Consider the following 18,054-nt stretch of genomic DNA (forward strand, 5'->3'; position numbering starts at 1 on the left):
AGCCTTAATAACTAATCTCTCATCTCATACACCTATCCCACAGAGCAGTAACCCAGCGTTAAGAGTTGTTCCCAGCACTGACTGCAGCACAGACAACGTTTAGATTTTCTTCATACCTAAACCAGCAAGATTTTAATTTGATTTCTGCCTCACTCTTTATCACAGGGCTAATAAGTCCTGCTCAGATAAGGCTTTTGAAAACTATCCAAGGCTAAGTCACCTCAATGCACATCTCCTTCCAGCTCATGGCGTTTTGCTATTCCTGCTTCTGGCTCATGGAGAGTTGAGATGAAAACAAGCAAATACAGGGTGAAAACTATTCCAGGGAAAGCTGAATATTTATGGCTTGTACACAGAAACCTGACTGGCAAGTGAATGCTTTAGGTAGAGATAAAAGGAGTGACAGAAGAATAACTTTTATTTATGCAGCCTACATTTAATGAATGCACCAACATTTGCAGATGATTAGGGCTAACCTAACTGCTTTGTTGTTCCTGTTGCAATTCTGAAGGGTTTTGGACTTTATTTATTCCTTTCTCTCCCCCCTCCTTTTCCTCCCCCCATATTGCAACTAAATATAATTTTTGGCTTTGCAAAGGCCTATTTCCATTTATAGAATCCAGATGACAGACCAGGGATGATATTTTCCTAGCTGAGGCATCTGCCTCCTTGACAGAGGGAGAGATAATCACATTGGGTGAAACAGGCTCGGCGTTTGTGACAAGCTTAAGATGTCAGAAATGAGAGCATCACATCTTGTCCCTCTGGATATTTTTCTCTGGAGAAACGTAGCCCCAGCTCCCGTGAAGCGCAGCCAGCCTGCAGTGCTGCTCTGCCGCCAGCGACAGAGGGGGAGGAGGGAGGGAGGCAGGCAGGCAGGGGACTGCTTCCCTCCTCGGCCTGCCACAGTTTCCATTTAATTGCTTGCTTATTTATTTAATTACAGCAGCAACAAGAAATTCTGGTCAAGCTGCCAGCATGCTTTCCCTGAAACGACTTGCTGCTCTGAAATTACTTTTGCTGGGCAATCCTCCTCTTCCCTCCTGGATCTCCAGCAGGAGCACCCAAAGCACAGAGCAGCATCTTCTTCTGCATCCTCATCTCTTTCTGCACTCTCATCTTCTTCTCCAACCTCATCAGCTTCTCCAACCTCATCTTCTTAGAATCATAGAACCAATAAAGTTGGAAGAGACCTCAAAGATCATCAAGTCCAACCTGTCACCCAACACCTCATGACTGCTAAACCATGGCACCAAGTGCCACGTCCAATCCCCTCTTGAACACCTCCAGGGATGGGGACTCCACCACCTCCCTGGGCAGCCCTGGGCAGCTAACAACTCTCACAGTGAAGAACTTTTTCCTAATGAGGCAGAGAAAATGCATTTCCCACCCCCTACATTATTTCCTAAGAAACTTGGAAACTCAGAACAAATGAAAAAGGGTCACAGAAAATCATTCTGCTGAAACCACACAATGTTGCTGGAACTCATAGCTTTCATTCCTTTCCCAACAAAAATATCAAAGGCAAGAAATGCCAATACAGAAAAGACAGGTAAGGTGATACTAAGAGTGTTTCTGCAAGAGACACATACTGTCCAGCAAATATGAGCTCTTGTCCAATACTCAAGGACTGTACAGCACCCAATTCACAGAGTCCTTTTTAAAACACTCACAGGCAGCTTAGCCTAGCAGACAAAGTGGCACAGACAGCAGATGGCTATTATTTGACCAGCTACAGCCTGTTTACTTTACTGCAAGGCTATATCTATTGTGTAAATGCTACCATAGCAGATGAAATTCCATCTGAATTGACTGAAGCCAAGGTAGCAGACCCCCAACCTCATCACCAGCCTCTGCCTGGCTATACCTTTCCCACTCTCTGGTGGTCATATCCCTGCAAAAAGCCAGGAGGAACAAGGTGACAGCAAAGAATAAAAGTGGCAGAAAGAAAGTTTGAAGAGGAGCAAGATGATGCAGAAAATTGGTTTGTTGTCATGATTTTGGTTGGAAGAGACCTTTAAGAGCATAAAGTCCAACCATTCTCTGACTCTACCAAGGTTGGTATTAAACTATGTCACTCACAATGACATCTCTGCCTCTTTTAAACACCTCCAGGGATGAGGCTTCAACCACCTCCCTGGGCAGCTTGTTGAGGTGTTTGAGAACCCTTACAGTGAAGACATTTTTTCTAATATTCAACCTAAACCTCTCCTGGTGCAGTTTGAAGCCATTTTCTCTCCTCCTACTAGTTGTTACTTGGGAGAAAGTTCCTTCAGATGATTTTCCACAAGAGCTACCTAAACAACACAAAACTCAGGACTCCTTGTCAGTCCTTCCCTGCTATACTTCCAACTGTTTCCCCTGAAGAGTCCCTTTTCCCTACTCCTGCTTTATTTTGGGACCAACATTTTTGTCCTGTACTGTGGATCCTGTAGCATAACAGACTCACAACATTTGCCTTGTTCTGACACTTAACTAGCAGCTTCTGCAGGAAGAGCAGACTGCTGTACTGCCTACCACAAAGAGTTCTATGAACAACACATTTTAATCTCCTTGAGTTTTCAATACAATATTTTGGAGGTTAATTTGAGCTCTTGCACAGTACTGGTGGTCTATATCTACCAATTTAATCACGACCTTGTTAACCAACTATGGCTAAAAGAAAAAGTCCAAGATCTATTCTTGGGAGTACACATTCACAGAATCACAGAATTACCAAGGTTGGAAGAGACTGCAAAGGTCATCAAGTCCAACTTGTCACCACAGACCTCATGACTAAACCATGGCACCAAGTGCCACATCCAATCCCCTCTTGAACACCTTCGGGGATGGGGACTCCACCACCTCCCTGGGCAGCACATTCCAATGACTAATGACTCTCTCAGTGAAGAACTTTCTCCTCACCTCTAGCCTAAACTTCCCCTGGTGCAGTTTGAGACTGTGTCCTCTCATTCTGGTGCTGCTTGCCTGGGAGAAGAGACCAACCTCCTCCTGGCTACAACCTCCCTTCAGGTAGTTGTAGAGAGCACGAAGGTCTCCCCTGAGCCTCCTCTTCTCTTAGCCTGGAGAAGAGGAGGCTCAGGGGAGACCTTATTGCTCTCTACAACTACCTGAAGGGAGGTTGTAGCCAGACAGCTGAACAATAACTTGTGAATAAAAGAGGGGTTTGTGTACTTGAAAGAAGTTATTACTTGAATCTTGAGACTTCTAGGCAGCAAAAAACCATCATCAGATGTTCACAGAGCTGTACAGACAAGTGCTCACATACATGCGAAGCAGTGTATTTGACAAGTTGTATTAGAAATGGTTTCACATGTGTCCTTCCTGCATTATCAATGGCAGGGAAGGAGAGCTGGAGTGACCAGAGTAAGAACAGCATCAACAGCCTTGTGGTACACATATCCTACTGGATTCTTTTAAACAGTTGAAGCTGTAGAACATCACCAGCCCTTTTAATTCTGTAATGGGACTGCAAAAAATGGGAAGCTCCATGTACAAACTTCCATGGTAGGATAGCTTCTCATTTGCAATATATTCAAATCAAATCCATTCAAAACTATTCAGCACAGATCAGCACACAGTAGAAAGCTGTATTTAGGATTATCTTGAATGACAACTGGGAAACGCTCTTCTAGAAGAGCTTAAAAATAATGAAGGAGAGTAAATCAGCAAAAGAAGAGGCAAAAGGATCAGACAGCAAGGGCAGACAAACTGCAGGACAAACCTTCCAGTTTTTACACAGCATACCTAGTGTCCAGTGAAAGGACCAGGGGCAGTGCACACAAACTGGATCACAGGAGTCTCCTCAGCATCTTCCTGTCTGTCCACAGGACTCTCTCTAGTTCTCTCATCCTCTTGAACTGGGGAGCCCACAACTGGACACAATACTCCAGGTGTGGCCTCACCAGGACTGAGTAGAGGGGGAGGAGAACCTCACCAGTCCTCATGGGCATGCTCTTCTCAATGCTTCCCAGGATACTGTCAGCCTTCTTGGTCACAAGGGCTCATTACTGGCTCATGGTGAAAGTCACATCCAGTTAGCCAGTTAAAGACACAGCCAGGAGCAGGTTGGTAATCTGTCTCCCAAATACATTTGCATCCTGTTTTTCACCTGTTTTGGCCACCTGGGTGAATGGTGAGATTTAATAACTATCATCATGCTTCATCATGCAGCACAATCCATGGCACAGCTCAGACAGTAAGCTCTGTGCTGGAGACTCACTCCCTGTGTGTCATGAAAACCCTGCAAAGCAATTACAGAAGCAAATAAATTATTAAGAGAAAGAAGTGACAGCTCTGGGAATTGATGCAGATCCTGGTGTGAATTTAGGTTGTTACTGACAGAAAGTTATTGTTCAGCAGGTGATTGGTAATGCATAAGAAATGAGAGTTTGGACCTGCTTTGAACATCCCCCTCACAAGCCACAGAAGAAACAAGCGTCACAAGTTACTTGCAGAGTTTTGTTGGCTGCTCAGTTACTTCAGTCTGCTTCAGACAAACAACCAAGCCCAGCTAGTTCTATCCTTACTCTTGTGTGTTGGACCTCCAACACCCATTCTCTCAGCTGCTTTCATGCCAGATGCAGTTTCCTCCTTCACCCCCAAGGAGCCCCGTCACCATCTTCTCCCCGTCTTCAGCCCTGCACCATGGGCTGCAGCCCTGCTAACATGGCCTGCCAGCAAGCAAGGCAGAAGTAGCCTTGCACCCACTTGCTCCTTCCTTAAATGGGTTTTCAGTTCTCCCACAGCTGAGTAAAATTAAAACTTGCAAACTTCTACTGCTGTCCTCGGCACTCTCGACATCTATGGATTTACTTTTTGTTTGTTTGCTGTTTGGGTTTTTTTTGTTCCTCCTTTCAGTCCTCTTCACTGCACCTGATGCAGAACTTGTCAGGAAGGACATAAGTGGGAGAAAGCACTTGACAGATGAATGAAAATATTCCAAGTAAACTTTTTCTCCAGAAAAGCAAAGTTTCCAGCCCAAGATTCTTCCTCTTTTCAATTTTTTGTCTTTTTTTTCCCTTTCTTTCTAACTAAAGTCTTCAAAAAAAAACCCAAAACCAAGACACCAACCACAAAGAATTTCCTTAGTGGCAAACCTGGGGTGCTCTGGAGCAGAACAAGAGACAAAGGGGAAGGATTTTTTGAAGAGCTGTGAATCTTTCAGCTCCCTACAATGTCACTAGAATGCTCTTCATCTCTTATAACAGGCTTGGTTTATGCTCGCAGAGTGCAAACCAACTTTGTGTCCTTCTGATCTGCTGAACCCCCAGTGTCTTTCACCCGAGTAATTTGCTGCCACTCTTGTACTGCTATTTCTCCCTCCCTCTACTGGGTGTTATCAAATAAGACAGTTCATGTTAGGGCACACATGACAGTCTGTTGAGATGTAAAGAGCTTGTTGTGAAAACTTATGTCGTAGTTTGGGCTGGGTGCCCTCTGCTACAGGGGTGTTTCCTGTGTCCAGAAGTCCAGCCCAGTGGGTGGTCACAGGAAATTAGGTTATTTCCTACCATGATCCCTTGCACCACTATAAGTTTCACGGCGGGGTCTGGCACTTCCTCTTTCCTTCCTCCTCGCCAGCCGGTAACTGGGGAGGAGATCTCCCGACCATGGGCCTGTCTAGGCCCAAGGCCACGGGGGGATGGGCAGTCTCAGATCTGGCCAGCTGAGACTAGCCTAGCAGCGGGGGGGGGGGGGGGAAGGAGGAGCCCTGGGGGTTTGGGTGCACCCTCAGGTGGGGATGGGATCTCTCTGGGTCTGTTTTGGGGTCTCTCTTGTCACTGTGTTTCTAGTTCTCTGCACGCACTCACTGTTCTCTATTTAAACTTTCCATCACTTTTGCAATCCGTTTGTCTGAGTCGTCATTTCTGCGCGTGGTGGGGAGGGGGTCTGCCCCAACCCATTACAACTTATCACAGAATCACCAAGGTTGAAAGAGACCTCAAAGATCATCAAGTCAAACCTGTCACCCAACACCTCATGACTAAACCATGGCACCAAGTGCCACTTCCAATCCCCTCCTGAGCACCTCTAGGAATGGTGACTCCACCACCTCCCTGGGCAGCCCATTCCAAAGCCTACCAATTCTCTTTCTGTGAAGAACTTTCTCCTCACCTCCAGCCTAAACTTCCCCTGGTGCAGCTTGAGACTGTGTCCTCTTGTTCTGGTGCTGATTGCCTGGGAGAAGACACCAAGACCCACTTGGCTACAACCTCCCTTCAGGTAGTTGTAGAGAGCAATAAGGTCTCCCCTAAGCCTTCTCTTCTCCAGGCTCAGCAACCCCAGCTCCCTCAGTCTCTCCTTGAAGGGCTTGTGCTTGAGGCCTCTCACCAGCCTTCTTGCCCTTCTCTGGACACATTCAAGTGTCTCAATGTGCTGATACAGTGACCAACTGTTGTCTCTGGCCCTATGAGAGATCACTTCATGTGCAGCAGCAAAATCAAGCAACATACTGGGGGGAGAGGGGGATGAAATATCTTTGCTGACATTCAAGGGTGGAAATGTTTTTTTGAGCTGGGATGCCCACAGTGTTCCTGGAGTTAATGAGAAGCTCATGTTACAGTTTATCTCTAAATTGAATCTTTAATAGAACATATCAACTAACAAACATGAGACCAAAGACCTGGAGATGAAAAGAGAAATCTGCATGTTCCCTCTCTTGAAATAGTAATGACATGATTGAATTTACAAATCTGACTTTAACCTGAATACTCTTGAGATGTCACTTTTATACCAGAGCCCCAAACAGACAAATATACTTCCCATTAATAATGTGTATGGAAAGGTTCATATATACACATTGGTTTGCTTATAGCCATGCATACTTCCATCTCTGCATTACCCTTCTACATCTTTCTGGTGCCTTCTCTTTGGTAGTGAGACATCTATCTCTACACAGAGATGTAGTGCTGGGGGACACGATCTAGCACCAGACTAGATCTAACCAGAGTTAGAGTATAGTTGGACTCACTGATTTTAAAGGTCTTTTCCAACCAAAACCATTCTGTGATGTTGTGATCACCCCCACATGCTCTGTTTCAAAGCCAGTATAGTATCTCATATTTCCTATTTTTCTCCATCAGGAGAAGTGAAAGAGATCTCTCAAATACAGTTTCAGCCAGGAATAATTCCAGGATCAATGATGCTGCCCTGAAAGTCAGTAGATGGAAATCTGATTCTCTAGCCTCTCCAGCATTCCTTTCCATAAGATCATTCAGCTGGAGGCTCAAAGTTACCCAGTCTAAACCATGTCCTCTTGCAAAAAGGTATAAATTCCAAACAACTGAATTGTGCTTCATTAGATGTCATTTTCAGTCAATATATCATGGGTAGCAAATATCGATTTACATGTGAGATTACTGGCTTTGCACTTGTATTTTCCAACAAAGCTATTCAGTAGCAGCAATGACAACCAAGAATTGATAGGCAATTTTCCAGCATACACAAATTAATCTTTCCAAAGTTGAACCTAAATGACTTTAAAGTTTCCTCATTCATTTCCACACACAAAATTGCAAGTGCTGATTTCTTTTTTGGTCACATTCTTCTCCCCACCCCTCCATCATCTTGTCCTTTCATTATTAAAACCCTTTGGTGGTATCTCATGCATTCATTTGGCCTGCTTTATGCATTTAGTAGAAATGCAGATTTCCCTTCTCCACCTCTAGATGTATCTGTTCATTTGGATTCTCCTGCAAAGTACTTAAAATCTCCCCATGCATTCTCCTGTGTGACACCTGCAAATCCAAACCTGACACCCTCCTTGGCAGAACAATTCCAGAATGAGTCTCCAAAGCAATCAGGGAGTGTCTCACATGCCCTCACCCAAAGGAACAATGCTCGCACCAGCTGCTCTGCACAGAGACTAGAGAGTAGAATAGAGTAGAATAGAGTAGAATAGAGTAGAGTAGAATAGAGTAGAATAGAATAGAATAGAACAGAGTAGAGTAGAATAGAATAGAATAGAATAGAATAGAATAGAATAGAATAGAATAGAATAGAATAGAATAGACCAGACCAGGTTGGAAGAGACCTTCAAGATCATTGCGTCCAACTTATCACCCAGCACCACCTAATTAACTAAGCCATGCAACCAAGCACTCCATCCAGTCTCCTCCTAAACACCTCCAATGACGGTGACTCAACCACCTCCCTGGGCAGCACATTCCAATGGGCAATCTCTCTGTGTAGAATTTCTTCCTCACCTCCAGCCTAAACCTCCCCTGGTGCAGCTTGAGACTGTGTCCTCTTGTTCTGTCACTGGTTGCCTGGGAGAAGAGACCAACCCCCACCTGGCTACAACCTCCCTTCAAGTAGTTGTAGAGAGCAAAAAGGTTTCCCCTGAGCCTCCTCTTCTCCAGGCTAAGCAACCCCAGCTCCTTCAGCCTTTCCTCATAGGGCTGTGCTCCAGACCCCTCCCCAGCTTTGTTGCCCTTCTCTGGACATGTTCCAGCAACTCAACATCTTTCCTAAACTGAGGGGCCCAGAACTGGACACAGGACTCAAGGTGTGGCTTAACCAGTGTAGTGTACAGGGCAGAATGACCTCTCTGCTCCTGCTGGCCACACTGTTCCTGATCCAGGCCAGGATGCCATTGGCCCTCTTGGCTGCCTGGGCACACTGCAGGCTCATGTTCAGCCTACCATCGACCAGTACCCCCAGGGCCCTTTCTGCCTGGCCGCTCCCCAGCCACTCTGGCCCCAGCCTGTAGCACTGCATGCCTTGACTCAGAAGTTTCTCTTCATGGCCTTGGCTTCCCCACTAAATCCATAGACTGATTCAAGAAGAGTCTGCTTGGTGGTGAATTAAATTGCCTCTTTAAAAAACACCACCACATTAAGCAATGTTTTTCTACTAGCCTCCTCAGTTTTGAGACTCTGATATCCATTATTATCTCATTTAGGGTTAGGAACCCTACATGGGCACCAAAATCAAATCTGATGCAGAAGAATCAAAGCATCTCTTGATGGTTGGAAAGTTTGGGTTGGTTGTTTTTTTTTCTTTTTAGTTGATGCTTTTCAACACTCCAATCACTTCAGCAGTGATTTTATTCTCTAAGTCTCAATGTATAGTCAGATAATAGCTTGGTTTCCCACTAACTGCATGCTGTCAAACAATTCTAAGGTCTCAGGGTCAGGACTATTCACAAAAATACATCTTCCTCGCTGTGATTCTCATGATGTCCATTTAGCTTCACAAATGGGGTTACCAGGCACCCTCCAGGTAACCACAATTTGTTCAGTCTGCACTCCATTCTCAGAACCACTGCTGCCTTTTGTCATCTTTCATCTTTTCTCCTTTTTCCCTACTGCAAGTTACTCTATTTCTAGTATCTCGTGGTATTTTTAATAGCAGCCAGTGCAACCTCTATGCCATTGCATACAACCAAGAAGAAACTACCCTAGATAAACCACAAATGAAAAAAATGGAGAAAGGAAAGTTCTCTATATTGACCCTTCACACCACACCTAAAGAAAAACAAAGAAGCCCACATTAAACTGAGAGAAAGAAAGAAAAAATAGAGAGCTTGCAATGCTGAAGGGTTCCAGGCTGTGCACTGACCAGGCAAATGATGAGCCCTGTGTTAGCGGACACTTGATCAACTAGAAGTCAGGCTGTTGTGATGGAAGATCCCAACCTTGCATTATACCACCCCAAGAAGAGGACCAACCACACTGAAGCTTCAGCTGCGCTCAGTTGCTGTGCGTGCAGTGAAAACTATGCTGCTTTCCCCTCCAGGGCAGGCTGGCCTCAGTCTGACAGTCCCATGCAGGTACCAGACACATGGCTCCTGACACACAGAGGAGGGATCAGATGCCTGACATGGCCACAGGCAGGGCTGAGCTTGTTCAGGAGCTTTAGCTCACTGTCATTAGAATCATAGAATCAAAGAATTGTTAGGGTTGGAAGGGACCTCAAGGACCATCTAGTTCCAACCCCCCTGCCATGGAATATGAAGAGAGGTGGTGCCCATCTTTCCAGAGAAGGGCAACAATGTTGGGGAGGGGTTTGGAGCACAAGCCCTCTGAAGAGAGGCTGAGGGAGCTGGGGCTGCTTAGCCTGGAGAAGAGGAGGCTCAGGGGAGACCTTATTGCTGTCTGCAACTACCTGAAGAGAGGTTGTAGCCAGGTGGGGGCTGGCGTCTTCTCCCAGGCAACCAGCAGCAGAACAAGAGGACACAGTCTCAGGCTGGGCCATGAGAGGTTTAGGCTGAATGTTAGGAAGAAGTTCATCATAGAAAGACTAATTGACCATTGGAATGTGCTGCCCAGGGAGGTGGTGGAGTCACCATCACAGGAGGTGTTTAGGAAGAGACTGGATGGGGTGCTTGGTGCCATGGTTTAGTTGATTAGATAGTGTTGGATGATGGGTTGGACTTGATGATCTCAGAGGTCTTTTCCAACCTGCTTAATTCTATTCTATTCTAATTCTATTCTAAGAAGCCACCTGCAGTTGTAGATGCAGAGCTGGCACCTTGACCATTGGGGATCGCCACTTTAACACCTCTGTGGCTGCTTTGTTAACAGAAAGAATCACACAGACTCTGAGGCAAATTTAAATCCCAATTCTGCTATTTTGTGTCATTCTACAATATGGTAGGCTGCTGTTTGATTTGGTTTCAAGGAAAGCAGGCTAACAAACTTCCTTCCAAGCCATTAATTCAGAAATGTAATAAGGCTAGCACAACTGCACTGACTCATTAAAGCAATTTGATGTAAGCTGCACTCATTAGAGTGGCCTCCATCTATATTCCTATGACGGCAGCCTTGTTTGCAGACACCATTGGAGATGACCTGCTGTGCTAAATGCCTCTTCTGTCTCAAGAAAGCTTCAGAGAAGTAGCAAAATGGGGGGGAAATAAATAAATAAATAAATAAATAAATAGATAAATCCTGATTTGCTCAGTGCTTAAAATCCATTCACACAGAAGAATATTATAACATTTTGAGTCACCCTCTTCATCCAGAGAAAAGTTTTTTTCCCTAGCTAAGAGAAGAACGTCTGCAACAATACAGGCAGTACTACCAAGATAGTCATACAGGGTGTAAGTTTATAGATCAAATTGATAAGCTACCATCAATGTTTGGTGGAAAAGAGGACTTAAGAGTGTAGGAAAGAAAAACAAAGAAAAGAAACACGATGTGTATAGCAAATTATGCGTGTTGAAATAATAAGAACCAACCTGTGACCTTGGTGCGCAGCCCAAGCAACCTGCTGGTACAAAAAGCATGTGGACAGAGGGGCTGACCCCCAGAGGCAGGGAGAAAAACCTTTTTATGTCTAATAAAATAAAAAGAACACACCAAGAAAGGGTACAATGGCAATAAGGCAGCTTTTAGCCTTTAAGCAGGGACCTTTACAGGTGTTTCAGTCACAAAGTTGGGAATAGAATAGAATAGAATAGAATAGAATAGAATAGAATAGACCAGACCAGACCAGACCAGACCAGACCAGACCAGGTTGGAAGAGACTCTCAAGATCATAATTAAGCCTGGCTCTTGAATTAGCTCAACCCCTTTCAGCAGCTGGAAGTGAAGTACAAAATACTTAAGAAAAACTAATTCTGAGTCCTCAGTCAGAGAAATTTGGGATGTGCTGCCCAGGGAGGTGGTAGAGTCACCATCACTGGAGGTGTTTAGGAAGAGACTGGATGGGGTACTTGGTGCCACGCTTTAGTTGATTAGATGATGTTGGGTGATAGCTTGGACTTTATGATCTCAAAGTTATCTTCCAACCTGGTCTGGTCTATTCTATTCTATTCTATTCTATTCTATTCTATTCTATTCTATTCTATTCTATTCTACTCTACTCTACTCTACTCTACATTAAATAGCTTAACACAAAGCAACTTGCCTTCTATTAACAAAAAAACAACAAACAAATGCTAAGTTATTCACCTAACAAAAGGGGAAGAGAAGTGCAGCAGAATTTTGACCCTCTACTACGCAGTAACATCAACTTCTTAAGGATAAAAAAATTATATAACAGAAGTCTGTGTGTATCTGCTAAATTCATCTTCCCTAAATAAAAACCACTTTGCTGCAACTGAAGTTCATACTCAATAATGTTGCAAATGCACAGATAACACTGTAGGCTTTCAGCAGGCTGCATTACAATAGGATAAACCAGGTTGGAGGAGACCTTTGAGATCATCATGTCCAACCTATCATCCAACACCACCTAATCAACGAAATCATGCAACCAATCACCCCATCAAGTCTCCTCCTAAATACCTCCAATGATGGTGACTCCACCACCTCCCCAGGCAGCCCATTCCAATGGGCAGTCACTCTCTCTGTGTAGAATTTCTTCCTAACCTCCAGCCTGGTGCAGCTTGAGACTGTGTTGTCTTGTTCTGGTGCTCCCTACCTTCCTGTACATTACCTCAGGGTTCACACTGGATGAGGAAGTTTGTTAAATATGTTTTGTTTATTCACTTAGTCATTTTTATTTCAAGCCACTACACCTTATGTAACCGAGCCAACCATGCTGGTGGAAGTGCCTGGCATGCACACAGAAGAATCTGGGACTAGAACCAGAGCCTTTCTGCCCCCAAAACATATGCCTCTGACTTGAAATACAGAAAACTCACTTTAGCTCAAAGTGACAACATATCCTGTGGGCTGGCCAATCTCTGCCTTAGACAGGAAGGCTGTCCCTCAGGCTCATCTTTGCTTCCCTTTGCTACCCAGGATAGGTCCATCCATACATGCACAGCAAGTGGTTGGGTGGTTCAAAGGGACTGCTCAGAGATATCTAAGGCACATTTCACCCACTATCTTTATTTCTCAAAACATTTCTGAAGTTCTTTCTTGGTTCTTATTTAGGTCTCCTGAGTAACCTGATAAATAATTAATCTCTCTTTCTTATTCTGCTACCATAAGGTGAATAGTTAATATGCTCCCTAGCAATTAGTCTATTATAGGAGACTGAAGTGATGCAGTGGGGTTTTAAAGACTATTTACTCACTTCCATGGAGGCACCTGCAGAAGGAAGGCTGAGTGACTCACAACCCTTTTACCATCACCACATCTTTCCAGTTGCATGTTCCCATCACAAAGGTCCAAATGCACAGTCTAGTGCTGTCAGATATTTTGTGAAACCTTCTGGTCTGTTTGTTGTTGTTTTTTTCTGTGCTTGTTGCCATGCATCCTAAAATTGTATCCTGCCAGCCTTGCCTGTCCACGCTGCTGCACACAGAACGGACCATGCCTCCTCCCATGGGCTTTGTCATCAGCCTCTACGCCAAAGCCATGACCCTGTGACAGCAAATGGTGGAAGACTGCTGCATCTTTGCGCTTCCCAACCACATTTGTTATAACACTAGCTTTGTAATCTTGATGCCTATTGTTGCAATAGTACAGGCTTAACAAAATTCAAGTAAATTGTCCCCAGAGAGATGGGAAGATGGCATTTCATGTGAGAATGGTGGCACTGTTTCAGAGCAAGGGTCAGCCCAGCACAATGCTCCAGCACCAGCTGCCTGGGAACAGTTTCACATAAACTTAAGGAAAAACTTCACTTTGAGGGTCACTGAGCACTGGAACAGGCTAGCCAGAGAGGTTGAGGAGTTTCCTTCTCCAGAGACCTTCAAAACCCACATAAACACATTCCTGTTCAATCTGATCCAGGTGAACCTGCTTTAGAAGAGGAGCTGTACTGTATGATGTCTGGAGGTCCCTTCCAATCCCCACCATTCTGTAAGTCTGTGACCAGAAGCCTTGCACAACCCTTCCCTTTAATATATGCCTGCAACCAGCTCTTTTTAACTGGGAGATGTCTGGACATCTCTCCTTATTCATTTAAGATTTCACTCCTTATTCAGTCATGATTTCTGCAGCTTTTCTCTCTCATCAATACTCTGCAGAGTACAAGGCAGTACAAAGGTTTTTCCAACCTAACACACTCTGAACAAGTTTTTCTGATGCTTTGGAGTCTCAAGGTGAACATAAGATAGAACCAAGGTGACGGCAACAGCGGGAAACAGCACAAGGAACTTGCCAACCTTGGCTACTTCTGAGAGCTTTCTATCCTTGAACTCAGAACAGGCAGCACAATAGATCAAAAGGAGCACAGGCCCCAAAGCATCACAAGCATCTCCAGATTATACTCTTCAAATTACTCCTTACAGTTCAACTGCATCATCTGAGAGACTACCAAATGTTTGCTGTAGTAATGCACCAGTGACAAATAGAATAGAACAGAATAAACCAGGTTGGAAGAGATCTTCAAGATCATTGCATCCAATCTATCATCCAACACTATCTAATCAACTAAACCATGGCACCAAGCACCCCATCCAGTCTCCTTGGCGACTGATGGCAACTCCACCACCTCCCTGGGCAGCACATTCCAATGGGCAATCACTCTCTCTGTGTAGAATTTCTTCTTAATATCCAACCTAAACCTCCCCTGGTGCAGCTTGAGACTATGTCCTCTGGTTCTGTCACTGGTTGCCTGGGAGAAGAAACCAGCCCCCACCTAGCTACAACCTCCCTTCAGGTAGTTGTAGAGAGCAATAAGGTCTCCCCTGAACCTCCTCATCTCCAGGCTAAGCAGCCCCAGCTCCTTCAGCCTCTCCTCACAGGACTCCCCAATTTTGTTGCCCTTCTCTGGACACCTTCCAGCAACTCAACATCTTTCCTAAACTGAGGGGCCCAGAACTGGACACAGGACTCAAGGTGTGGCCTAACCAGTGCAGTGCACAGGGGCAGAATGACCTCCCTGCTCCTGCTGGCCACACTGAAGCTCTGGAACATACAGCTTATGCTCTTCTCAAAACCCACCTTCCATTTAATAACTGCTCTGTTATCAAGGTGATTTGTTTTCACTTCAACCTTTTGCTTTTCTTTTTTTAAGTAGCTCCTACTTGCTGCTAAATTTCAGTTTTCACTTTTAAAGGTTTTAGTGTCTATGCCATTTAAAATTGTGGCTCCATTTTCTTTTGACTTTCTCTCTCAGAAAATCTATACAATTTAGGTTAGTTTTCTGCTTTCTTCCTGTGTAGACAATGTTAGTAGGCATTAAAATACCAAAAGAGATAAATCAAAAGGAGAACAGTGAAGAAAAACTATTGTACATTATCTTAACAAACCTTTGGCCTTATTTCAGTGAAACAAATGAACAAATCTCCACAGTTTCTGCGGTAATTTGGAAATGAACAAGCAGAATAAGAGGTATTTTAGTGCTTGAGGCTTTGAAACATCAAAAGGCTGTCCAAGAAAGTGGTGGAGGTCCCATCCCTGGAGGTATTTAAACGATGTGTAGATGTGGCACGAGGGGACAAGGTTTAGTAGTGGACTTAGCAGTGTTGAGATAACAATTGGACTTGATAACCTTAAAGGTCATTTCCAGTCTAAATGATCCCATGTTTCTTTGAATTTCACCATTGAGATACCTCTTAGCCATGTTCACGGAACCCCTAAGAAGTCTGTATTTAACCATGCACCAAGATGATGGATATAACCCATTTGCTCCGCCCTTAATTTTCCAGGTGCACTACTGCAAGAATCAGCCTGTTGGACAGAAGCAGCATTTTCACAGAATCACAGAATCACCAAGGTTGGAAGAGACTGCAAAGGTCATCAAGTCCAACTTGTCACCACAGACCTCATGACTAAACCATGGCACCAAGTGCCACATCCAATCCCCTCTTGAACACCTCCAGGGATGGGGACTCTACCACCTCCCTGGGCAGCACATTCCAATGACTAATGACTCTCTCGGTGAAGAACTTTCTCCTCACCTCTAGCCTAAACTTCCCCTGACACAGCTTGGGACTGTGTCCTCTTGTTCTGGTGCTGCTTGCCTGGGAGAAGAGACCAACCCCCTCCTGGCTACAACCACCCTTCAGGTAGCTGTAGAGAGCAATAACGTCTCCCCTGAGCCTCTTCTTCTCCAGGCTAAACAATCCCAGTTCCCTCAGCCTCTTCTCTTAGGGCTTGTGCTCCATCTGCTATCTTTTATTTCATGCATTTGTGCTATCACATCTACTGAAACAATTCAAAGGGACAACTGCCTCTTCCCAGCTTCCTCTCTTTGTTTTTAACACTCTTAATTTCACATACCCTCATCACTTGCCACAGTGGATAGAAAGTTTCAGCATAATTAAGTATAAGGCTAAAAATTCACCGTGGTGAAGAACTGATAGCTGTTAAGATGCTTTTAGAAAAATAGGTTAGAGAGAAGCCAATCTGTCTCCAGACTACTGCACAGAAAAGCATTCAATTCCTCACTCTTAAGAGAAATTTTCCCTGCCTACGTAATCCCTGAGGGTGAAGGAGACTCCTGGAAAAATGGAACAGAGTGTTCAAAACACCAACAGACCGTGTGCAATACAACCACACCTTTGAAATCATAAGAGGGCCGTGAAAGGTGTGCATTAAAAGCTAGGATCTATTTAAAGTGCAAAGGGGATAGATCTTCATTTCTTCAGAAGGACCTTAAAGCAACACAGCAACGTTATGCTTCTAGCTTTAGGAATGTACTCCCATCTGCCTTACTTTTCAGTGAGACTGAAGAAATTAGCACTGCTCTGAATCACACCTGAGGGACAGAGTGCCATCAGACTCCCAAGAGGTTGATTACAGTGTTAGTTAGCATGCTAAGACAACACAATGTAGTTGAACCAAGGCTTCTCTTCACCAGAGAAGTGCTAATGGCAAAAGAATAAACCTATTTACTGTGTGTTTAAAAAGTGAAAGAGAGTCCTGCAATTATCAGATTTTCAATGGTCTCTGTTTCAAAGCAATAGATCTGCTACAGGACTTACAGAAGGACCTTCTTAATATTATAGCAGATCATTATGGGGAATAAATGAAAGGGCTGAGGGGACCTCTAAGCAAGGATTGGTGCTCACACATTGTTTGTGGTAGTTAGAGACTAACTGAGGTATCAGGAAAAGATGCAGGCAGAGCCCTGCAGGCACAAGCCAAAGGAAAACAGGACCATGAAGGACAAAGCAAACAGTGTGGTCGAGCAACCAAATCACCCTGGTCTCAGGAGTTCAAGTCTCGAGCCTAGAAAGAGGAGAAGAAAAGGCACCGCATCTCCTACCTTGCCCTATGAACTTCCACCTTCTCTCCATTTAATCACTCCTGGGCAGACTTACTCCATGGGAAAAACACATCACCCAAGACCAACTTGCAGTCCAAGCCACATGTCCATCTTGTTTTGACAAAAATGAGTGCTCAAGAATACCTTCAAGCAGCAACTGGAGAAATTCTGGAGTGGGAAAATCCATGAAAAACGCATATGCTTAAGTCAGGCTGGCCATGTTGTCATGCTCTCATGTCCTGCAAATGTCTGAGGGCCAGCATGTGGTACAGGGTGCAGGAGCGCACCCCACAACGGTGCGTGGGAGCTCAGGATCTGCAGATGGGAGAGAAACCTCAGCAGGGTGTGATGGAGAACTGCCCAGGCTGCCTTAGCTCCCTGTGTGAACACAAGGACACAGAAGCATCCCCTGGGAATTAGCATTTACATTTGGTTTGTGGTTTGCTTTTGGTTTGTGTTTTTTGGGGTTTTGTTTGGTTGGTTTTGTTTTTTTCTCTCAGTCTGCTCTAGGCAACATATTTGTGGTTCAGTGGACACAGCCTTCCTAATAATCTTTACTGCTCCTGGTAATTTGTGATGAGTTGATGTAAGGCAATTTCACTTCCTTCCCTCTTGAAAAACAAGCATTTCTGAAAAATAATCTGTACAGGAGGAAAAGCCTCAGAAACAGAGGAGCCACATGCCCATGATTACAATTAAAGGAGCCATCTGTTTCTTTACAGTCATGCACATCTCAGACACAAAGTACACACACGACATATGTCATTACTTCCACTTTCCTAATAGAAAATATTTGTCATGATTCCCTCCCACAGGAGGTGCAGGAAGCTCCACCACCAGCTTACAGCGCTTCAGGAACCCCTCCTACTAAAGCTCTGCAAGCAGAACGTTCAGCTTTTTTTCTTCTCCTCTGCCTCTTGCCTCAGCCAACCCAGCAGTTTTCTCCATGCCTCTGTGAATCCTTTGCAAATACCTTTTCAGCTTCAGCCAGGGATC

At 44.5% G+C, this 18,054-nt stretch overlaps 1 protein-coding gene across 5 annotated transcripts in view; it reads right to left on the minus strand.

The window, feature by feature from the left end:
* Positions 1-18,054, minus strand: part of FGF13 (fibroblast growth factor 13) — a 354,638-nt gene that overhangs the window by 193,907 nt on the left and 142,677 nt on the right. Inside the window, exon 1 of one of the 5 annotated variants that reach the window (XM_068151801.1) lies at positions 17,059-17,375. The exons of 3 other annotated variants lie outside the window; for them this stretch is intronic. In XM_068151801.1, the coding sequence (XP_068007902.1) occupies positions 17,059-17,089 (31 nt within the window). In that variant the 5' untranslated portion in view covers positions 17,090-17,375. Of the gene's footprint in view, positions 1-17,058; positions 17,376-18,054 lie in introns of those variants that run through there. One more of the 5 variants, XM_068151804.1, reaches the window with a different exon arrangement.

Source organism: Melanerpes formicivorus, unplaced genomic scaffold (genome assembly GCF_026170545.1).
Source record: "Melanerpes formicivorus ecotype bairdi unplaced genomic scaffold, bMelFor1.0.p_v2 SCAF_22, whole genome shotgun sequence".
NCBI classification, from domain to species: Eukaryota; Metazoa; Chordata; class Aves; order Piciformes; family Picidae; genus Melanerpes; species Melanerpes formicivorus.